Source organism: Vipera berus (assembly GCF_964194415.1).
Source record: "Vipera berus genome assembly, chromosome: 5".
NCBI lineage: Eukaryota > Metazoa > Chordata > Lepidosauria > Squamata > Viperidae > Vipera > Vipera berus.
In genome coordinates, this window is record NC_138207.1 from 54505193 (window position 1) to 54527824 (window position 22632).

The window sequence follows — 22632 nt, forward strand, 5'->3', positions numbered from 1 at the left end:
GCCTGCTAAATTGGTCGTAGGCACTTCTCCTGACGAGGGCTGGCTCTGAAATCTGCCGGCTTCAAAGGGAGCAAGATCATGTATAAAGCATAATGTGGGTGCACCATGGTTCAAAAAAAAAATAAAATAAAATGAGGCAGGAATAGATGAAATGTTACAAGTGCAAGGGGAAAATGAGAGGATAATGACAAACCTAATGCAACTCAAAGCAGAATAGTTGCATGGAAAAATGCATCCCACTGCTTGTGCATAAAATCAAGGCAGGCAGATGACATCCAGTTAACAGAAACATGTCAACAGTGAAATAAAGTGAGAGTGAATAAGCGAGATAAGCCCCTGAGACAGCCAGGAACAAAAAAAAATTAGTTGTCCTTAACAAGTTACAGCTCATCATTATATTCTGGCTTGGAGCCATAAAAGCAGACAGGGTATATAATGAGCTACTTAGAATTTTTACAGTGTTTATTGCAATTCGGATAGATGCTGATCTTCCAGAAGAGAGTCAGAGCCATAGGTTCTCACACTCTTATGTTCTTATATAATGTATAGAATAGTATTTCTTATATACTAAGAAGAACTCAAAGAGATATAAAGCAAAAATCAAAAGCAATATGTACATAGTAGCACATGTATCAGATACACAGAGAAGATGTTTAATAAATAACTTTTGGCACAATAACTTATTTAACATAGGAATTTTGTCCAGTCACATAAATAGCACGATTAATATACCTTTTGTGTGACTGGGTCATAGTTTTGAAAAATATGGCTTTAACGATTAATGTGGCTTTTATTATATTGCCATATTATAACAAAAACATGTAGCCCTTGACTTACAACAGTTTGTTTAGTGGCTGTTCAAAGTTACAATGGCACTGAAAAAAGTGACTTAATGCCTGTTTTTCACACATGCAGGATCCATGTGGTCATGTGATCATATTTATGACGATTGCAATGTCCTGGCATCAAGAAATCCCCTTTTGTAACCTTCTGACAAGCAAAGTTAATAGGAAAGCCAGATTCACTTAACAACCATTTAACTAAGTTAAAAACTGCAGTGATTCAACTAACAAGTGTGGCAAGAAAGGTCGTAAAATGGGGCTAACTCGTTTAACAAATGGTTCATTTAGCAACCAAAATGTTGGGCTCGATGGTGGCTCATAGGTTGGGGACTACCTGTAATCATATTGGTTAATACTTAATACTTTTGACACTGTGCCCTTTCATTTCAACGAAAATAAGAAAGTAAAGTGTAGCTTCCTTTCCTGACATTTTCATGCATATACATATATCTTTAAAGCTCAACTCATTTTTTTTTAGTTCAAAGTAAAACCATCATTGGGGAATAACATTAAACTCAGAAGTCTTCTGAAACTTTTAAAAATCAAACAGATTTTCGTTTTGAAGTTAGGAATCATCATTGTTTCTCAGAACATTGGAAAACCTTCTCTTCCTTCACTTCACCCTTCTTTGCTTTATCAATGATCTTTACTGTTTTTCCCAACCTCTAAGCATTTTGCTAATTTTAGACTTTTTCAGAGCTTTAAGTATATTATTTTTCCAAGGTTAAGTTTCAAGATATTTTATCACAAAGTTTAGTTTCCTCATGTCATGACTTTGCCTATGATTTTCCCAGAATGAATTAGGAAAGAAGCTATAGGTAGAGAATTGTGTGAATTTTTCCCTTTCATTCACATGGAAAAGAATTCTGTTCTAATGACACTAAGATAAAGAATTTAATATATTATAACAGTCAGAGTTTAAAGTATACAGTTTAATACAGGACCATTTTTTGTGTGCTGAAAGCTCAGTTCCAAAATTCCCAAAGGCCATGTTCTCAGGGAACAATTCTGGAAAATTCCAGGTTGGAGAAGGGTGTATTATTTTTTTCCTTATACAGCAAAATGTAATTGAACATCATCTGGTTTTAGCAGTAGTATAGCTAGTTCTTCCCACTCTTATCAAAAATCAGACAGAAGTCAATTAAATAGCTACTTTTTGTTATCACCTTATTTTAAGATATGTCTGATGTGTCTTCATCACCTTTTATTTTCTTCCTTGTTCACCCAGTTTGCCATAATATGACTTTCCAAACTTGCTTTTAAAGTTAACACATCTGTCTTACTGCTTATCCTTTTGTCTATCAGCTTTTTAAAAGTTAAGAACTATTTAAGATAATATAACCTTCATGAAAATAGACTAGGTTTGGTACCATGTTTTTTCATTGTGCGTCCCTTAGGTTTTGACATTCAACTCAAGAGAATCTACTGCTTATCCATATTGTTGAAGGAATGCAATTGAAAAAACAAGCAAATAGTTTTACAAGGTATCAAACTACACCCAATTTTCCTTAGTCAACCATGATCCAAAATAGTCTTTAATCTGGAACTGAAAGCTTTTTCTTTTCATTTTCTGTCCTCTGTCCTCTTTCAATCTCTTCTTCCTATCCCATTTGTTTTTATATATGTCAAAGAATGTGAATCGTTTCTGAAGAAATGACTCATTAGGTGATGAGGTATACGCATGCACTGAAATAAGGTCTTGCGTGTTTTTCATCATTTTCCACAAGAATTTTACCTGTTGAAAATAGATTTTCCGTTTTCACAGATAGAGATAATTTTTCCTCTGTTCAGTAGTACAGTGAGGTTTTTTTCCATGAATCATTGTGGTTTGCACATTCAGCCAGATATTTAGACTGGATTTGGCAATTTTATTCACCTTTTGAGCTCTTCCCAAGGACCTGGGATAGGCATATTTTCTTGCTTTATGATGTTAAAATATTGTTACGTGATTTAACCCGTTCCAAGTAAAGCTGTCTTTTACAATTGTCAGTGCCAATGGTGTTCAAGTAGTGTTCTGTGTGTGTGTGTGTGTGTGTGTGTGTGTGTGTGTGTGTTCTGTTCATTTTCTACTACTTTTAAAATTATATTTCCCATCGTTGTTACTAGTGGCATGTGATTTTTACTGATACTGCAGTGAATTATTTAAGTCATTGCTTTATGTCACTGTTTATAACCAGTGTATGCAATCTTCCTGCATAAGTTTAATATATGATCTACATTCTTCTGCTTTTTTACACAATCTGCATTTTGAATCATTTGACAATTTTTCAGTTCTGACCTTGATTGCATTAGTTTGAATATCTTGCTTTTGAGCAGCCAAAACTAAGCCTTTGATTTCTTTTCTATTTCTTTTTTAAATGTTGTTTGTAAGCCACTGTTAGGTTTAATCTTTATCAACGTCCCTCTCAATATTTTATAGAAATTGACCATGTAATACTTTTTTTTGCCAGCATTCAGTTCTTATTTTTATTATATCATTTCGATATTCATGTTTTGTTTCCTGCACATTTACTAAGTACTGACAGTTCAGTAAATTAGCATTCATCTTTTTGATTCAAATGATCCAAGTCAGGTTTTGTCCAGTTAATAATTCTGGCAAGTGTATCTTATTACAGGTATGGCCCAGGTATTTATGGCTTTGATGGTGTTTCCCCCACTCAATTTTGTTTTTAACAATTTGCTAACTCTTTGAATGTATTTTCTAAAAATTACATTTTCAACTTGTTCATGCTTGACGTTATCCAATTACATAAGTTATTTATAGGCTTCATCCTGACAGCTCCTGATGGCATTTAAATTCCATTACTATACATGATTTTATCGACTTTATTCTTACATGAACACGTTTCTCTAATCCCAATTCCTTTGCAAATTTTGTACTAATTTTTTTTACCGTATTTGTCAAGGATTTGTCAATATTTCTATTTCTGATTTTCCATAAAGCTTCAGATCATACTGATAAAGCAAATGTCAGATTTTATTATCAGTTTTGGCTGCTTGGTAGCCAAAATTTGTTTTCTTTAATATTACTAAAAGTGAGATCATAGCAATGACAAGTAATAAAAATGAATAATAATTAATGTCCTGAAAGATACGTATCCTAATATTGACAAGGCCAAATTTATTGTGATGTTTGTTGAATGGTCAGTCAGATGTTCAAACTGGATTTGGCATATTTGTCCACCTATTGAGTCCTTCCCCAGGACCTGGAACAGGGAGAAGATGCTATTTGCTGGTATTAAAAGTAATGTTGCAGGATGTAAGCTTTTCCAAAAATTGTTGTTGTTGTTGTTGTTTACATAGTCAACTAGATGTTTAGATTGGATTTGGCATTTTTATCCATCTAAGAACATGCACAGGCGAATGAAGTTGTTTGATGGCATTAAAGGTATTTGCACAGAAATATGAGCTGTTGAAAGTACATTTGTAATTAACTAATGGTGATTTTACTGTTCAAGTAGTGCTCCAAATGTTATCTGTTGACAACAGTGTGAAATCACAACTGCCAGTTATTTAGTTGGCTTGGTTTTCATGCACATAAAGCTTCCCAAGAAACTAAGATGCCATATTAGCATAATATATCTGCAGATACAAGTAATACTGCCTTTTGCAATTGACAGATGAAAATTTGCAGATTTTCTAAGTAGAAAAGTAAGTTGAGAACATTTTGAAAAACAAGCTAAGATCTTCTAGGACTTTAAGATCCAAACAGATAGGCCTCTTGTTTCTAACATGACTGATATAACTGGTTTTGAAAAGAAGAAGGTCTAGTTCATTGATGTTGCTATATTAGGTGATGATGCTAGGATTATGGAAAACCAATTGGAAAAAAAATTATGAAATACCAGGACTTGCAAATCAAAGTTTAAATGAAAAAACTTGTAATAATAATAGAAGTCATGGAGAAAAGGGCAAGGAAAATCAAGAATTGTTCAGCACTCAGTGAAGATGAAATGTATATTTCATTAAAGGTAAAGGTTCCCCCGCACATGCGTGCTAGTCGTTTCTGACTCTAGGGGCCGGTGCTCATCTCCGTTTCAAAGCCGAAGAGCCAGCGCTTGTCCAAGGACGTCTCCATGGTCATGTGGCCAGCATGACTAGATGCCAAAGGTGCACGGACCGCTGTTACCTTCCCACCATAGTGGTCCCTATTTTTCTACTTGCATTTTTACGTGCTTTCGAACTGCTAGGTTGGCAGAAGCTGGGATGAGTAACAGGCGCTCACTCTGCTACGCGGCACTCGGGATTCGACCTGCCAAACTGCCGACCATCTGATCGACAAGCTCAGCGTCCTAACCCACTGAGCCACCGCTTAACAACATAACGAAAGGAAGTTAAATTGAAGATTGGTTGACATATGGTAAAATCTACTTGATAATGAAAGATGCAGCAAAAAGGGCAGCATTAGGCAATTGCAGGCCAATTACCTGCTTACCAAGAATTTTCAAATTGCTAATTAGTGTGGTGGGCTGATGCAGTCCAACAGCATCCAGTTGAAAACAAGCTCTTTCCACCTAAGGAGAAAGGAAATTGCACAAGCAGCAGAGGAACAAAAGATTAGTTTCCAACAGATAAGAAAACTGCAAGAGAAGGAAGATCAACTTGAATATACATATAGTGCTTAACTTAATGGACAGTTTAATAGCCACAATGTTCACTTAATGACTGCCACAAAAAGATTGTAAAATTGGATATGATCATGTGATGATCTGCTTAGTGACTGTCATGAGTTATGACTACAATTGTGAGCTAAATCACAATCATAAATTGAGAACTACCTTGGTTTGGATTGATTACAAGAAGGTGTTTGACTCTGCCATGTGATTGGATAATCAGGTGCCTAGAAATAACAAATCAGTAGAAACTTTGGAAGCTTTGTGCAAAGTTTAATGGCAAAATGGAAAATACAGTTGCTGATCAATGCTGATAGATGAAAGAGGTTAATGTCAAAAGACGAGACTCGCTGTCACTCTTATAATTTGTCAATGCACCGATTAATCTATGTACAATACTGAACAAGTCAGGCCATGGCTATAAAATGTCAATCCTCTGTTAGGTAGCAGAGGATCTAGACATGGTGTATAGAAAATGGAGTGAGGTATAGAATGAAGATGTGTTTGGTTGTGTTTTACAAGAGTGATAAGTTCTAATGTTGAATATACATACTTGGGAAGAAGGAGGAAATTTCTTAATACTGCAATAGAGATTAGACTGGACAAATATACCACCCTTACCATCAACGGGAAAAATACTGAAAACTGAAGTAATCCAGATGTCCTATGGAAAAAACTTCAAGACTATGAATGAAGATGGTCACTACAAATACCTGGGCATCTTTCAAATTAATAACATCAAGCATACTGAAGTCAAGAAGAAGTTTAGTATAAATAAGTCAGAAGAATGAAGAAGATCTTTAAGTCTAATCTCACTGGTGGAATACCATCAAGGCAATTAACAGCTGGACAACTCCAGTCATTAGATACATATCTGGAATAGTAGATTGGGCTTGAACTTAAGTAAAAACCCTGAATAGGCGGACCAGAAAAATAATGATAATGAATCATGTCCTTCATCTACGCAGTGATATTGACAGATTCTAATTACCAATTTTCTTGAAAAAAGGGCATAGGAAGAATATCTGAAGAACAGTGAAGAAAATGCACTGAACCATAAAGACTTATTGTATGCTAAAAAGATCATACTGACCTATAAGAAAGAAAAAATGAATAGTACAAAAGATACATGGCATGGTATAAAAAAAACTAGCAGGGAAAGCAGATAACGATAATGGTTGAGAGCCGGCAATGGCTAAGAGCAGCAAAATTGAAGAAGACAGGGAGGCTAATCCTGGATGCACACGACCAAGCCTTAAGAATAAAATATATACAAGGTCAGAATTGAGACGACAGTAAATGTCACCTTTGCTAAGAAGCAGAACAAACATAGTTGCTGCAAGATCACACAGACCAAACCGAATGGAACGACAAAGTGCTATGTTTCCCCTAAAACAAGACCCAGTCTTATTTTTATTTTTTGTCTCCAAAAGAGGCAAAAGGTCTTATTTTGGGGGGGGTGTCTTTTCCACTCACCTCATGGCGGTGGCACTGAGAGCCCCGCCCAGCCAGCCCACTTCTTCTGCGACCAGAGCAACTTCATTCTCCAGCTATCCATAGCTCGGTTCTTGGCTGCAGAGGCCTCCCGGAAAGGCCTCTGACTGTGAAATGCAGGCCAGGGATGCCGCAGAAGAAGTGGGCCAGTGAGGAGAGGCAGGTGTCGATTCATGGGAGGCCTAGTAAGTGGGTGCGGGGCACATGGGGCAGCTCCACCCCCACCCTAACTTGATTTTTAGGCATATACCTCGCCCCAAAACTTGGGATTATTTTGGGAGCATATTAGGCCCATCCCCCAGAATCAAGCTAGGGCTTATTTTCAGGGAAACACTGTAGCAACAGTGGAATATCTGCAAGAAATATTTATTCATACATACATACATACATACATTTATAAGAACTGGTGGGACTACAAAATAAATACAGTAAAAAAATTAAAAAAATAAATTGCCCTGGGATTTTAGAAATCAAACATGCAGGCATCTGCCAGGGACTTTTTTTTTTATAAGAAAGATGAAAAAGACTAGAAAGTGGACATTGGAATATCCGGAGAAAGCAGAATAGGATAGCAGAAGTGTCTGTGTGTGTGGGGGGGGAACCAAAATAAAAAGATGTGCAAAGGGAAGTAGAATGACTGTGGCAAAAGAAAACAAAGATAGTATCAATAGTAATAGGCACCTTTGGTGCAATTCCAAAATATCCAGAGCATCACTTGAATACCATCAGGATTGACAGATCACCATCAGTCAATTGCATTTTTACTTGGAATAGCTTATATACTGTGATAATATCTTTAATACTATTGAAAACAATTGTCTATCCAGGGTTCTTGAGAAGGACTTAAAATGAACAAAAAATACCCAATCTAAACTGCTGAGTGATTGTGCAACCAAGCATAACAACAACAACAACAACAACAACAATAACAATAATAATAATAATAATAATAATAATAATAATAATAATAATAATAATAATAATAATAATAATAATAATAATAATAAAAATAAAAATAAAAATAGCAGCAGCAACCTTGTATAGTCCCATGGTTCCTTGAGGATCAGTTTTGACCACTTCAGGGTACCATAAAGCACTGTAATGCTATATAGTCCATGACAAAAGAGTATAAGAAATATTTCTCTTTTCCACACAAGTCAGGATGATCCAGGAGAAAAGCAGCCTTTACATTCCCCAGCATCCAAACCACAATAGGGGAAAACCACAGATGCAGAATTCCACTCCTATACTTTCAAGTGCCATCAACATTGTAGTAGTTTTGGATTTTGATTCTGTTTTTTAAAAATAACTATCAACAGCTAGAATTTGATTTTATAATTTAAGGCCATGAAATTTAATGAACTTTTGCCTCTATTTTAAAAGCCAATCTTGCTTTGTCAGGTGAAAAGGTATTGCTTAAGGTAGATACTTTGTTTTATTTTGATTGGTACTATCTTAATAGATCCATCTCTCTGAGATCCAAGTATCAAATTGGCTTATTTATTAACCTAGTTATCCATTCCCTTTCTTCCCCTCCCTCTCCCCCCCTCTCTCCCTCTCTCTCACACACACAAACAAACAAAACAACAGCCACAGCTTTTTTGATATAGATTTTTGTTAGGATTATAATTAATCCTAATGATTGACACTAATCATATTCTTGCAGTTATTTCTTTTAAATACTTGAAACATGAACTATTTATTTGTAGTGTAATAATGTATTAGATTTTAGATTTTTGTATTAGACTACAATACCGATCATCTCCAATAATCCTGGTAATGATGTATGAAACATATATTCCAATATTATGGACTTCACCATATTTTAAAAAAACTATTTAAAAATTGTACTATGACTTCACACTTTTTACATTTCCCACTTATTCAAAGCTATCCTGCATTAATTCATTATTTAAGTCTCGTTGTACTAGTCATGTAATATTAGATAGCCAATAGCAAATAATGTGATTTATAATAAGATATATCCAAAGAATATACATATATTCTTATTTTGTTAACCTCAGAACATATGCTTATCTTTGTAATGTTTATTGAAATGTAGTTACATAGAAATAGCCACTGAGTCTCCTTATAAAACAAATGCCCAAAATTTTATTTTCCCTTGGGTGATGAGTTCTAATATAGCATCTAAAATAAAATATATCTAAAATAAATACATGCATACATAATGTAATATAAAAAAATGCACATCTGTTTTTATACTGCTTTAGTGTTAACATTTTATTACATGTTAATATATATAACAAAACAGCCACCTTTAATCTTCAATTTAATTGGATATTCTGGCTGGAGCATTAAATCTCTAATGCTTTATTTTTCATAATTTGCTGCAAATTAAGATGAGTGCTTTATATTCAAGTGAATGTGCAGTAATTTCATTGTGTCTTCATGAACTAAATTGCTAGTGATTTTTACTAAATGAGTTCTTCAATTTAATGACCAATGATACATAATTTTGAAAAAAAATATTTTGAATAATAGTACCAGCTTTCATATGCTTTATAGATATTCTTGTATTGTGCCTTTTATGATATGTTTGTAGACACCTGTCCCCATTCATTCATTATTATTCTGACGATTTACACAGCTTTATCTCCTCTAGGTTCCCTCCACACATGGTCCCTCCACATCATAGTTTACATACAACTGGGATTCCTCATCCAGCAATAGTCACCCCAACAGTCAAACAAGAATCTTCTCAGAATGATGTTGGCTCACTCCATAGCTCGTAAGTTGTTGTTATTGTTGTTTACATTTAAATTTAGTTTCAAATGGTGGTCTAACTTGTAGCAAGCAGTGTTGGAAAGCCTTTCTATATACAATTGGGGTTAAAAATTTAGAATCTAAGAAGCTGGTTTAGACAGAGTTTGATCATTGGACCAATTAGCTCAGTGATTTACAATGATTTTCTAGGGTTTCCAGCATGAGTTTTTTTTAATATCCTATTGGAAGCTGATAGGGATCAAAAGATCAACCTTTGTCCTGTAAGGTTATGCTCAACCAATGACCTATTATCCATTTGTTTTAAATTTGTTTATATGAGCATTTAGGCTTTAATTAAGATCTCTTGACTCAACAATCAATGTTTTGTTCATAGTGAATGGATGTCAAGTTCATTTAGACAATTTTTATCTATGTGGATTCTTTGCTTGGAGAGTACTTGTGAAAAGCACATTTACGCTTTCACATATGAAATTATATATCAAACATGGATAGTATTTGAGTCAAGATCATAAACAGTCTGGAATCTCATTTGTGTAATTATGGTTTGCTGATTAATGTATATAGCCTTAAATATTTTTTATCTGTTTTTATCTTATAAACTGAAGCATGATTCATATATATTTGTTATAAAATCAAATAGTGTATTTATTGGTCAACTTTAGAATAATCAAATGAACATTACGTTTGTTTTGACCAAGTACAATCTTGTTTATACCATGCTAAACCTTCTGTTTCCATCCTGCATGGCTGAGAATTTTATTTTCAGTTACTAAGTCCCTGAGACTATCCCATAATGCCTTTTATTTAAACTATTGATACCACCTTAAAAGATCTTTCTCTGCTCTGAGCCATTAATATTATTGCAGGACATACAGTACCCATTCTGATGAAATAAGCGAAAAGGCAACAATGTAATTTACCATTCTTGTGAAATAGTAGTACCATACTACCTTGCAGGAGCCCTATTCATTATGTCTATATTAAATAATAGAAAGATAGATAGATAGATAGATAGATAGATAGATAGATAGATAGATAGATAGATAGATGATAGATAGATAGATAGATAGACAGACAGACAGATAGAGTATACATTGCAGTTCTATAAATTAAATAGAACTATTTCCTGCATTTGATAAAATGTCCCATTTTAAAACCTCCTTGGAAGATTTTGAAATGTAAGAAAAATATAAAAAATAATTTACTTGTTGCTATGGTTTTATTTGAGAAGAGGTTAAAATATAGTGTATAATGTCATGCAAGTTCTGTTTTTTTTTTATTTCTTGTCAACTGTCTAGAAAACATCAGGACTCCAAAAAAGAAGAGGAGAAAAAGAAACCACACATAAAGAAACCTCTTAATGCATTTATGTTGTATATGAAGGAAATGAGAGCGAAAGTTGTAGCAGAATGCACGTTGAAAGAGAGTGCTGCCATCAATCAGATTCTTGGTCGAAGGGTAGGTAACTAGTCAGGGTATGTGTACAAACCTTGTTGAATGAAACAAGCAAGATGTCTAAAATGAAAAGACCCAATCCATAAATATACCTCAGGGGAGATTATGCCTATCCCATGGAATGTGTAGCCTTTTTCTGACTTTGTTGCTCTAGCATGATGGGTTTTGGACATTTCTTTATGTTTTAGGGTAACATATAGATGATTATTACATCTATATGTAGTTACACTTCTATAACATAACTAATTGCTATCTAATGTCAATAGATGTTTTCCCTCCTTCTCTTGATTTTAGGTTTGAATGTTATCACTGCCTTCTCATCTTCATTTGCCAACCAAGTCTGGTGCCTCCATTTTTGAAAATATTTGGGGTGCTTTTTTATTTCTCTTCATTTGTATTCAAGTTGTGATCCATATTTGTACCCTTTTGGAACAGGAACATCCTATCCACAAAGTTTTAGATATTAATGCTGGAATCTCTAGATGCAGGACCCCTAAATCTGATAAGTAGATGCCTAATAACTATAATCTAGCAACAGAACTAATAATAATGTAGAATTACTACTACTACTACTACTACTACTACTACTACTACTACTACTACTACTATTTTTATGACTTATAGCCAGCTATGACCCCAAATTACTTCAACTCAAAACCAAGCAGTCATTGGCAGTGTTTTTGGAATTGGCCATGCCTTCTTTCTAGGGGTGAGACTGACTGGCCCAAAGTTATGTTGAATGTTAAACAATTTGCTGTGCAAACATGCCATACATCATTGAAAGTATGCACTACAGTTTTTGTTTTTTGTTGTTGTTTTACCTTAGGAAGTTATTCTAGAATGATATGAAACGGTACAAAGTAATTTAAAGTTTTTGAAGGCCATCTCCTGCATGTCTCACTCAAAATATAATTTAGTACAAATTTAATCCTTGCGGTATTACACCTTTCATTTTTCCTAAATGGCAATTAATTGAATCTTGACTGAACTAATAGTAGACTTTTTATCAATAACAAACAATGTGTCATCTATATTTTATTGATATGTTCTTATGTAGCTTTCTAAGAAGTACTAAATACTCTTTTGATTGTGGCTCTACTTCTTTTTTCTTTACAGTGGCATGCACTATCTAGAGAAGAACAAGCAAAATATTATGAATTAGCCAGAAAGGAACGACAACTTCACATGCAGCTTTACCCCGGCTGGTCCGCACGGGATAACTATGTAGGTGGCTATGTAGGTAGAATTCTTTTCAGTAGTAGAGCTTGTAGAAAAGTACTGCTGTAATCTGCTGAAGTACGCCCACACACGAAAGACAAGGACTAGCAATCCGGTAATTATAGCGGATGTTTCCGTTCTGTTGCCAACTCAATTGGATACAATTGGCACCCATTCAATAGAGGTGTGTCAGTAAAGTTTGGTGAGAACAAGTTTCTTGCAGAATTTATATTCTATTAGAACAATTTTTTTATACTTTACCAAAATGACAGTAACAATAATAATAATAATAATAATGATGATGATACTGTTCTCTTTCTATTCTCACCTTCATCTCTTTCTCCAACCCCCAAAATTGAGTGCCTTGTTGCATACCTGTGTGAGAGTATGGTGGAAAGTGGAAGAATGGCTTACCCTAGCTTCAGAGAAGGCAAAGATTTGTTGGAAGTCTTGCTCTCAAGTGGGGCTAAATAAATTATTCCACCCTCTACTGTTTTATATTTTACTTCATTGTACAATTGTCTGTCACGATCACAGTTTGTTTAAAATGATATTGGCTTATCAATTACCTTGTATTGGCTCTTTGTTATTTAGCCCCTTTCTTATCTAAGTTTCCCTTTGAAAGATCCTGAATTGGGAGCTTGGCTGAAGAGATCACTGTGCACCATCCATAAGTCTGACTATGTGTTAACTTTGCCGATACATTGTGAATGAACATTTTACTCTCTAGTATTCATTTAAGCTTGGATGAAATGGCTGGATGTGTGTTTTGATGTAGAAGGAGGATATGAAGATCTATATCTGATCCATCAGTCTACATTCATGATTGTTTATTTCTGTATATTTGTGACTGAGATATGAATTTATTTCATAATGTGCAATAGGAATCTCCCAGTGAGGGAACTGCATCAGTACGGACCATTTATTACCTAATAAAACCAATCCAAATCAAAAACAAAGCAATCAAACCACAAACACTCCAATAAGCGTTAATATAAATTTTAAATAGAGCTCAAATATTTTCACTAGTAATTTGTAGAATATAAGTCGAAGATTTTGACCTGTTTATATAAAACTCTATCCTATTTTTATCACAAAAAATGACTAAATTATGTGGTAGATTTGCATTTGTATTGGGCAGCTATAAAAACCATTTTAAATAAAAAACAAATGAATACATTGTCTGGTAAAGGCAGTAAAAAATCTGCCTAAATGCTGAAACTAAAGAAATAAAAAGGAAATAAATATCCTATCTGACCTGATTAGATAAAGCATTTTGCACATGTTCTACAGGTAAATGTAGAGTTTGATATCCTGTTTAACCAACTGGTTTTTCAAAAAGATATAATTCAGAAGTTCATAGTTCTTAAGATAGCCTACTGCAAAAAAGAGGGAAAGGGAAATTTTAGCAATGACGTGCTGTTCAAGCATGAAAAATTATATAATTTAAATTATTCTATCTATGTATTACAATATATAGAAGATGCCTGACTTATTATTTGATAGATTTTTAGTTTCACCGCCCTTATAGGAGACAGTTTGTTTGCATATTAAGTAGACCATTTTGCAAAATAAAATTCACTCATTCAGTAACTTAACAATATTCCTTAAATTCATTCTTATGAATCTGTTTGAGATTGTGTTTCTGCTTAGTTTATTTTAACAAGTTTCTACATGGAAACATAGATTATCTAATTATATATTTATTTAAAACATGTACATGGCCAGCCAATCATGTCAAGCATATATTATCAAGCAACGTACAAAGAGTTCTGTTTCTGAGCATAGATGAAGGTTTTGTTTTAAACACTAGCAACCCATATGTGGTATCAAAATGTTCACATTATCCTTTCCAAATCCATACCTTTCCCATTTATTAAAATTTGTTTCTATTGCCTCTAGCTTCCCCCCCCCCGCTTCTAAGCCGATAGCAGTGCTTGTGACCTTGTGTGATATAATTTTCTTTGCAACCCAAGAGTATATTAATTCCAAGTTCAAAGTTGTTACTAGGAGTTAAACTGAAATTCCTTTTGCTACTGTGTCGTCTGATTTCCTCTTGAAATTCACAAGGCCATGCTGCAAGACTTGAAAGATTTTCAGGAAACATATTCTCCTCCTACTTTTCTATCATATTGACATATGAGCATGTTCAGTGTCTTAAACATTGGGACCTTTATAGTTGTCCTCCATGTGGAAGCTGAGGCATTTCCCAGCAGCTTTAAGTTCTATCCCCACCTAACATTCAAGGGGAACTTTCCTGCATATTAGTGGTAGGAGAGTTCAGTACAACCGTAAAACATGTTGGGGTTTTATCTTTTTGCAATGTTCGTTGGAATTTATTGACTTCCACAGGCTTCCTTTGACAGCAGCTTTTCTATGTAAATAGAAAGATAATAAATGTAGGATGGGTCCTCTGTGTGTTAAATAAATGGACACCTACATCTCATTCACCTTTTATTTATATTGCACACATAATGAATGACATTGGAATTTGAAGAACTGACATTTTTATTATGTACTTCTTTCATAAATCTAGGCAGAATAATATTTTAGGAACCAAATGTTTGAATGATACTAAGTTTTGCCATCTGGAATAAGAATTATATAAACACTAAAAATGCATTATTGGTTTGTTTTTTAAAAAAAATCTCAATTTTAGATCAGTTAGTAGACATCTTAAACTACCAATATATGTATGCCATTAGCCATTTTTATTTCCCTAATAATAAGACTCATACAATGTAAGAACATTTTTATATTCCAAATAACAATAAGATGATCAAAATCAATGGAACAGCATAACAGAAATATTATACAACAATCAGTGTTTAAGCATTTCAGTTCATTCTTATTTGTTAAAGAAATAATGGATTCAAGGTAAAGTGCTCATTAAAAATGACTGCTTGGTATTTGTATTAGTAAAGAAATAAAATTTGCTGTGGAGAAATATGAATAAAGTGACAGAACATACAAAATATATAAAATGAATGCTAGTATTTCTTTCTGTTTTCCTGTTTTTAAAGGACACAAGAAACTAGAAAAAAGGAACCTAAAATGATCAAAGAAACAGCCTTTGCAAAAATAGGTTTGATAGGTTATGATTTTATGTTAAGAAATATAACAAAAGGATTAATAAGAAAGGGATTTATAAACTTATGATAGGTATTAACAATATTAGTACAATATTAACCTATATGATTTTGTTGCTACTAGTTAATACAGTAGAATCTTAATTTAGCAGTCATCAATTTAATGGGTTTTAAATTAATTGGACAAAATTTGAGTCCCTACTTCACCATTATCTAGCAAACAATCACTCAGGTTTAATGGATAAATCCAAAATTTGTCTGGACAATTTACATATATTGTAATTATGCAAATTATGAACATTTCAGATTTAATGAACATTTTTGTTTAGCAAATACTCTTTCTGTCAAATGGGCCACTAAATAGAGGCTATATTGTACCAGGTAGTCCTTGACCTACAACCATACTTGACCCCAAAACTTCTGTTACTAAATGAGACAGTTTTTCAGTGAGTTTTGTCCCATTTTACAACCTTTCCTGCCCCAGTTGTAAAGTGAATCACTGCAGTTATTAAATTAGTAACATGGTTGTTAACAGAATCTGGTTTCCCAAATGACTTTGCTTGTCAGAAGGTCACAAAAGGTGATCACATGACCTCAGGAGACTTCAGCCATCATATATACGAGTCAGTTGCCAAGCGTCTGAATTTTGTTCATGTGACCACAGGGATGCTGCAATGATTGTAAGTGTGAAAAATGGTCATATGTCACTTTTTTCACTGCTGTTGTAACTTTGAATGGTCACTAAATAAACTGTTGTAAGTTGTGGACCACCTACGCTGCTTTTTAAAGTTGATCAATATTTTGGATAACACATTAATGGCTGCCATAAACCTCTGAACACCGGTTTTGCATTTTATATTCTAAACCACTTAACTATCTCCCTAGTAATTGATGTATGTATAGCTAAATTTAGCTTGCTATCAATACAACTTGAGTTTTTAGCACAGGTACCTCTGAAGTATTAATCCCCAGGGATGCCACAGATGAAAGTGTATCCCAGTTTCACTCCACAAATCACCCCATGAAAGGTATAAGTGAAACTGGGCCTTGGCTACAGTCAGTCCTTATTTACTTGTTAGAGTATTCCCAGTAGTGCATTAAATTTTAACTAAACAAGGAGCCAAATACACAGCCTTCTTTCTGTCACCAAAAATTCTCCTGAACAAGACTTTGTCTGTTACATCCAAAACAGCAGGGTTGCAGTTTACCACCTGAATGAGGAAAGAGAAGCAAGTTCAAAGGCCTTGTGCCTGGATACCTGTAGGAGCTGTATCTTCAAAAGGAACATTCACATCTCCTGCACTTGCTGGTACATTCCAGGTAGCATAAACATCATAGTGGACGTGCCGAGTAGAAACCCAAATTGAATTGATGAAGTGGTAACTACACCAGAGCTATTGCAAAGAAGATGTGACAGATATAGGAAAAACCCTGCCAACCATTATCCTTATGTTTACAGCCGCATTTTCATTAAGGACAAACTCTCACTCTGACAGTATGATGCTCATTCTCAAGGGAAACGACAGAGTATTTGAGCTGTGTCACTTCCTTGTAAATTTCCATTATTGTTTTGTTTTTGAAGCAAAAGTTTAATGGGCCATCATGTTGTTTGTAGCCTAGGCCAACAAAAGATTAAACTTAGTAGATTTTATTTATTTACTGCTTAGAGGGGAAAAAGTGTACTTATTACCAAAGCTGCAAATGTTCCTCTTCATACACAGTGAAACTTTTTTGGGTCATTTTATAAAGTTAGATGAATGCCAATACAATTTCCTGAAGTTCTATAGCAAAATATAATTTACTATACAGAGCATTTCCATCTTTTTGTATCTAATTAATAATGTTTTGGAAAATGGCCCTTACTTAGCAATATTTTGCAATTCATTTTTATTTTGATTCATATTTCACAAACATTTGTAATGTAGATATAGCGAGCTTCACTTGGTTCATATTTATGAAATATTTCCAAAATCCTAAATTCTCTGCAAATGAGGTTGGAAAGAAGAGCTGAATGTGGAAGGACATGATAATCCTTATGTATGTTTAATTCTTAAAGGTGTCAGTGAAACCCCAGTTTATTTAACTGTGCTAAGATGCTGATTTAGGATATAATTATGCAGGATGGAAAGAGCTTGAAATTTTAAGGATCAAACTAAATCTTAGATATGTCCATCTGTGCTTTTGAATGCAATCTTTTCCCTATTATTGTCATCAGTTACACAACTACTTGTTTACACATTATAGTTTCTAATCAGTTATAGTGAGAATTGGTCTACTGTATGTTTAATATGCTTCATTGTTTTGTTTCTTAGCTTAGATTGTGCATTTGTGTGTCACAACTGTTTCATCAATTCTTATCCATACATTTCTTTTCTTAGACTATATCAGTCATTGTGTTCAGCTATCAGTTTGGGGTATGGTTGCATTATCCTTATGAATGGAATGAAATGTTCAAAAGAAGGAGTATAATTTAAATTATTATTATACCATTTAACTGTGTGTGTTTTTAGTGGTTTACAGCATCGTTGTACGTATTGCAAAATAGCCATTTTCCCTCATCTTCTTTTGTAAGATGTTTTTGTAACAATCTGTTCATGTATTTATGTTTCATTCAGGGAAAGAAGAAGAAGAGGAAAAGGGACAAGCAGCCAGGAGAAACCAATGGTAAGTAAAACTTGTATTTCTTCCTTATAGAAACAAGGAAGGTCATAATTTCCTAATTAGAAAGTTAGAAAGTTTGTAGTCTTATTTCTTAGGAGTTCATTAGTCCATCCAGCTTTTTCCAACTGGGTTTTAAATACCATTAAGATTGGTTTGATACTGTTTGCCTTTTAAAACTTGTAGCCAAGTATGTGCATGGATACTCCTGCAATAGTAGTCATGTTTTTCTTTAATAACTGCAAATCCGTTCACCATAGCGCCATAGTCAGTTAATGCATATGGCATTTTTACCTAAGATATTTGCTGTGTCTGCGTGTGTCTGTGTGTGTGCGCGCATCTGTGAATTTGACATTAATTTGGGCTGTACCTGTGTGGTCTGATGCATGCCTTTACAGTGGTAAATTGCAGCCATTGTTTTTTTTAAAAAAATTAAGGAGGTTTGCCATTCTCTCTAGAAAATTAGAAATACTGCATAGGCAATCTCATAGTCAATTTTGGAAAAACCCTGATTAATTTTTTTTCTTTGAAGCCTTTGTATAATTTGTTCTTTTTTTTCAGAACACAGCGAATGTTTCCTAAATCCTTGCCTTTCACTTCCTCCGATTACAGGTGCTAATGTCATTTTCAGCCTTTTAAAAGTATTTTTGTAAATTGCTTTACATTTTTTTCCTCCTGCCATTTTAGATTTTGTTAACATTTCAACACAGACATAACGATAATCTTTCACACATTTGTAGCATACATGTATATTTATAATGTGCTATGATTGATAGTTTTGTTTTGCTTCTGATTTGTTATTCACTACAAGGCAATTAAACAGTAATGCAGTAAAAGTAACTCAGTTGTACTAACTGTGCAAATTGAATATGCAGTATTTCTTTAAAGAGACTGATCTAAACTGAAAAGCCCTTAATAATGAACCTCCTTAATCTAATGGCATTTCACACGGCACCCACTAAGTCTTCTCATGCCAGCATGCAACCACAATATTTTTTTAAAAAAATTATTTTATTTTCCATTTCTACTCCAACATATTCATGGCTATTCTCTGCTTTACTTGCATACTGCTTGCTTCCATGCTTCCGATCATTTTCTTTCTGGCTGAAACTAACATATCCATTTTGCTATCTGCTTATTCTGAACCATTTTTAAAAACAATAAAAGAACAATGAATGGAATGTTCACTTCAAAGCTGCATTATCCCACACACACACTTGCCCCCTCCAAAAGAAACTTTTCTTTTATTCCATTTTGTTTCAGTTTAAAGAAGAAAGCATGTTATAGATCTTCATATTGAACTGCTCCTCATCGGCTTTTTTGTGTTTAATACTTACCCTAAGTGTGCAGTCCATCAAGCCTTGTTCTCATATAGCTCCTTTTGCATCTGGAGCTTATGAAGGAACAGCTGATGGGTGCCTTTTCAGTGCCTCTTAACTGGTTAAGTTTATTTTTATAGACAGTCCTTTCCAGGGATACTGCAGCTTTAATTGCAACAGCTAATCTCAATAGTTTGATAAATGCAATAATCACTATTTTTTTCTAAAAAAAAAAAGAAATTTAAGAATCAAAAGTTTATATTATACAGTTAATAATGAGGTCATTGATTTTATTTCCTTCTTATTTTTATTTTTATTTCTTATTTTTTCTTATTTTTTTATCTTTTCTCTTTCTCTCTCTCTCTCTTTTTCTCTCTTTCTCTCTTTTTGCTCGCTTCTTTCTTGACCTCATTCAGACCTGAGCGCTCCTAAGAAATGCCGAGCGCGCTTTGGCCTTGATCAACAGAATAACTGGTGCGGTCCCTGCAGGTGTGTATAGTCTCCCCCCCCCCCTCAACTTGCAATGGCTGGTTTTGCAGCTGGTTTATTTGGTACTTTCCCTGCCCTTCCCTTTCCTCCTGCTTCGTTGCTTTGTAGCTCTGTGTTGTGATCTAGAACACACAAGGGAGTGGAATGCTGCTGTGAATGATCCTCTCATTCTGTTTAAAGGATTTTGCTCTCCTTCACCCATTTTGTTTCCTTTCCCCCTCCTTGTCACTGCCGCTAGCTGAAAAAAATTCCCACTGTAAGACAGCATCAGCCTAGACTTGCACACACAATTCCATCATCCTCTCTGGAAAGTTGCATACATTGTTAGAAAACATTGCCAAACATCTTTTGATATCACAGTGCAGCAGTTCAGCAGAGAAGACACAGGGCTAAGTCAAGGAATGCACAGCAGGTGTAGGCATTGTAGGTGTGTGTCACCTTGCAGAGATCCTCTTTCTTTCATGCCCTTTGGTCTGAGAGATTGGCAGTGAACTGAGTGAAATGTTAGCTGTAGCTGAGAAATCGCATCCAACTGAGCTCTGTCCACCATTGTGTTGTTGTTGTTTTTTATGTTTACTTGTGCTAACAGATGCAAATACTCCAAAGAAGTGTCGGGCATTGTTCGGGCTTGACCGACAGACTTTATGGTGCAAACCGTGCAGGTATATAACCCATTAGGCCTTTGGGGAAATAAATGAATTTTGTCATCTTAGTGTTACATGTGTGGTTTATTTTTAACCCTTTCCTCTTCCTGCTCTCTTCCTTGCTTCTGTGAGATCAGATTGCTAATAAATTTTGATCTTCAACATTCTTTGCTGATTCAATACAAATTGAATTTTCTTCCTTGAACAATAATTTCTCTTTTGATAGCTGAACTGGATTGGTTACGCACATGTGCACATCTGTGGAGAAGTAACTTACATTTTTTTTTTATCCAAGCAAGAAACTTCAGTATTTCTTTTGTTAAATAAACATTTACCTAAGGATCTCTGTGAATGTCTAGAGTCTCCAAAGGATATTAAAAGGCTTTATCATTTGCAACATGATATACTCAGACCTGAACAAAGAAGATGCAAATTGGGATTTTACAACTCATAATGTTGAATCATTCAAAAGTTGAATGGCTTTTTACTAGTGGAACGATTTTATATCTTCTCCTTCTCCAATGCTCTGCTCTTCTTTTGGCATGTCATTTATGCAATAAAGAGAGGGCACAACTATGGGAAAGAAATTCATCACTCGATCTGATGTTCATCTTATTACTAAAATGTATCGTTGGCACATACAGAAGTCACCCAGAAGAAATATTTATACTAGTGCATTTGTTAATTCAAGTTGAGAATTAAAAGCACCCAAAACAACAATTGAAACAACCTTCTGCAGGTTTAAGCTCCCTTGGTAAATTCTGTAGGCACATGGTGAAGGGAAGCAAGCTATCTTTCTTTCTGCATTTTTCCCCTAATATGGTTAAATTTGTTATTTCTCTGTTCTGATCCAAGCAGTCTTTGAATATGGACTATTATGATGGTAGGTATTTCAATCTGACACACACTCTTTTCTGTATGTAGTGCTTCCCTCTTCACCTTCCCCTCTGATTCACACCCTTATCATATGCTTCATTCCTTTTTTTAGAAAGTAGAACAGTTATTCATGTTATATGCATGCCAGTTCTATTAGTTTTGTGATGCTGAACTATACACATGGATTGAAAATGATACATCTAATTAATAGATAAAGTTCATGCATAGTCCTGGGGAGAGGGGTTTGAATTTCACCTATATCTTGTAATTTTCCATGCATGCTTAAGAACTATGATTTGTGTGAGAGAAGCAATAATAATGGCAAATGCTGCTATCAAGTCAGATATTAAATGCCTAAATTTTACAGCTAAAACTTATGTGATCAAAGGTATCTAATCTTATATTAATTAAACATGCTATATTGAGTAATGTTCCAAATTTGTACTCAGTAAGGCCATATGATTTGAGCTGGGAAAGGCCAACAGTGTTGATTTCATCCATTTGGCTATAGCTACAAAAGCAGCAGGGAGAAAAGATTCACTTATTTCAGTAATAGAATATGTATGCTAATAAAGATTTTGGCATAGGCATTTCCATTAGACATTACATCTGTTCATTGCCATATTTACTCTATCCTGGCTTGCAAAAAGGGATAATAGAATATAGTTTCTGATCCAGTGCACGGCCTTTAAAAAACCCTTTGTGTGAGCCATATCTTGAGAGACAAGCAGAAAGGGATGGCATTGATTATCAGATGTAATTTCCAGCTTACTGTCATTACTCTAAATTACAGTAGCATCTTTCATTAATCATGTATTGTAACTGGAATTTCCAATTTTAAAATTTCTTGTTATTGATGTAGAATGCTTTTAGTATACTATCCTTGAGTTGTGCACATTAAAAAGGACATGCTTCTTTTAATAGAACATAATTTCAGCTGGATGAAAAATCATTGTTCAGACTAGGATCTGGAAGCTATAATGTGTGTAAATTAAGTCTTGTAGATTTTTTTTAAAAAATGCAATAAAAAATAGTAGATTACAGGCCTGAAGCACCATGCGGCTTTATGAATACACTGCAAGTTCATTAATAGACTAGATCTCAAACAGTCAAATAATAGTGTTATTTTTGAAAAATCGGGTTCAGGTTAGTAATAAGCAAGACCAAGCAGCAACTCTCATGCCACTATT

General features: G+C 34.3%; 1 protein-coding gene across 18 annotated transcripts in view; it reads left to right on the top strand.

Annotated features, from left to right (window-relative positions):
• TCF7L2 (transcription factor 7 like 2) overlaps nt 1-22632 on the top strand; it is a 213501-nt gene that overhangs the window by 185081 nt on the left and 5788 nt on the right. For 2 of the 18 annotated variants that reach the window (XM_081328837.1, XM_081328848.1), the window contains exons 8-13: nt 9558-9698; nt 10993-11152; nt 12266-12385; nt 18072-18120; nt 18676-18726; nt 19850-19922. In XM_081328837.1, coding sequence (XP_081184963.1) covers nt 9558-9698; nt 10993-11152; nt 12266-12385; nt 18072-18120; nt 18676-18726; nt 19850-19922 — 594 coding nt within the window. Of the gene's footprint in view, nt 1-9557; nt 9699-10992; nt 11153-12265; nt 12386-18071; nt 18121-18675; nt 18727-19849; nt 19927-20511; nt 20585-22632 lie in introns of all 18 variants that reach the window. The other 16 variants (XM_081328849.1, XM_081328851.1, XM_081328850.1 and 13 more) reach the window with 13 other exon arrangements.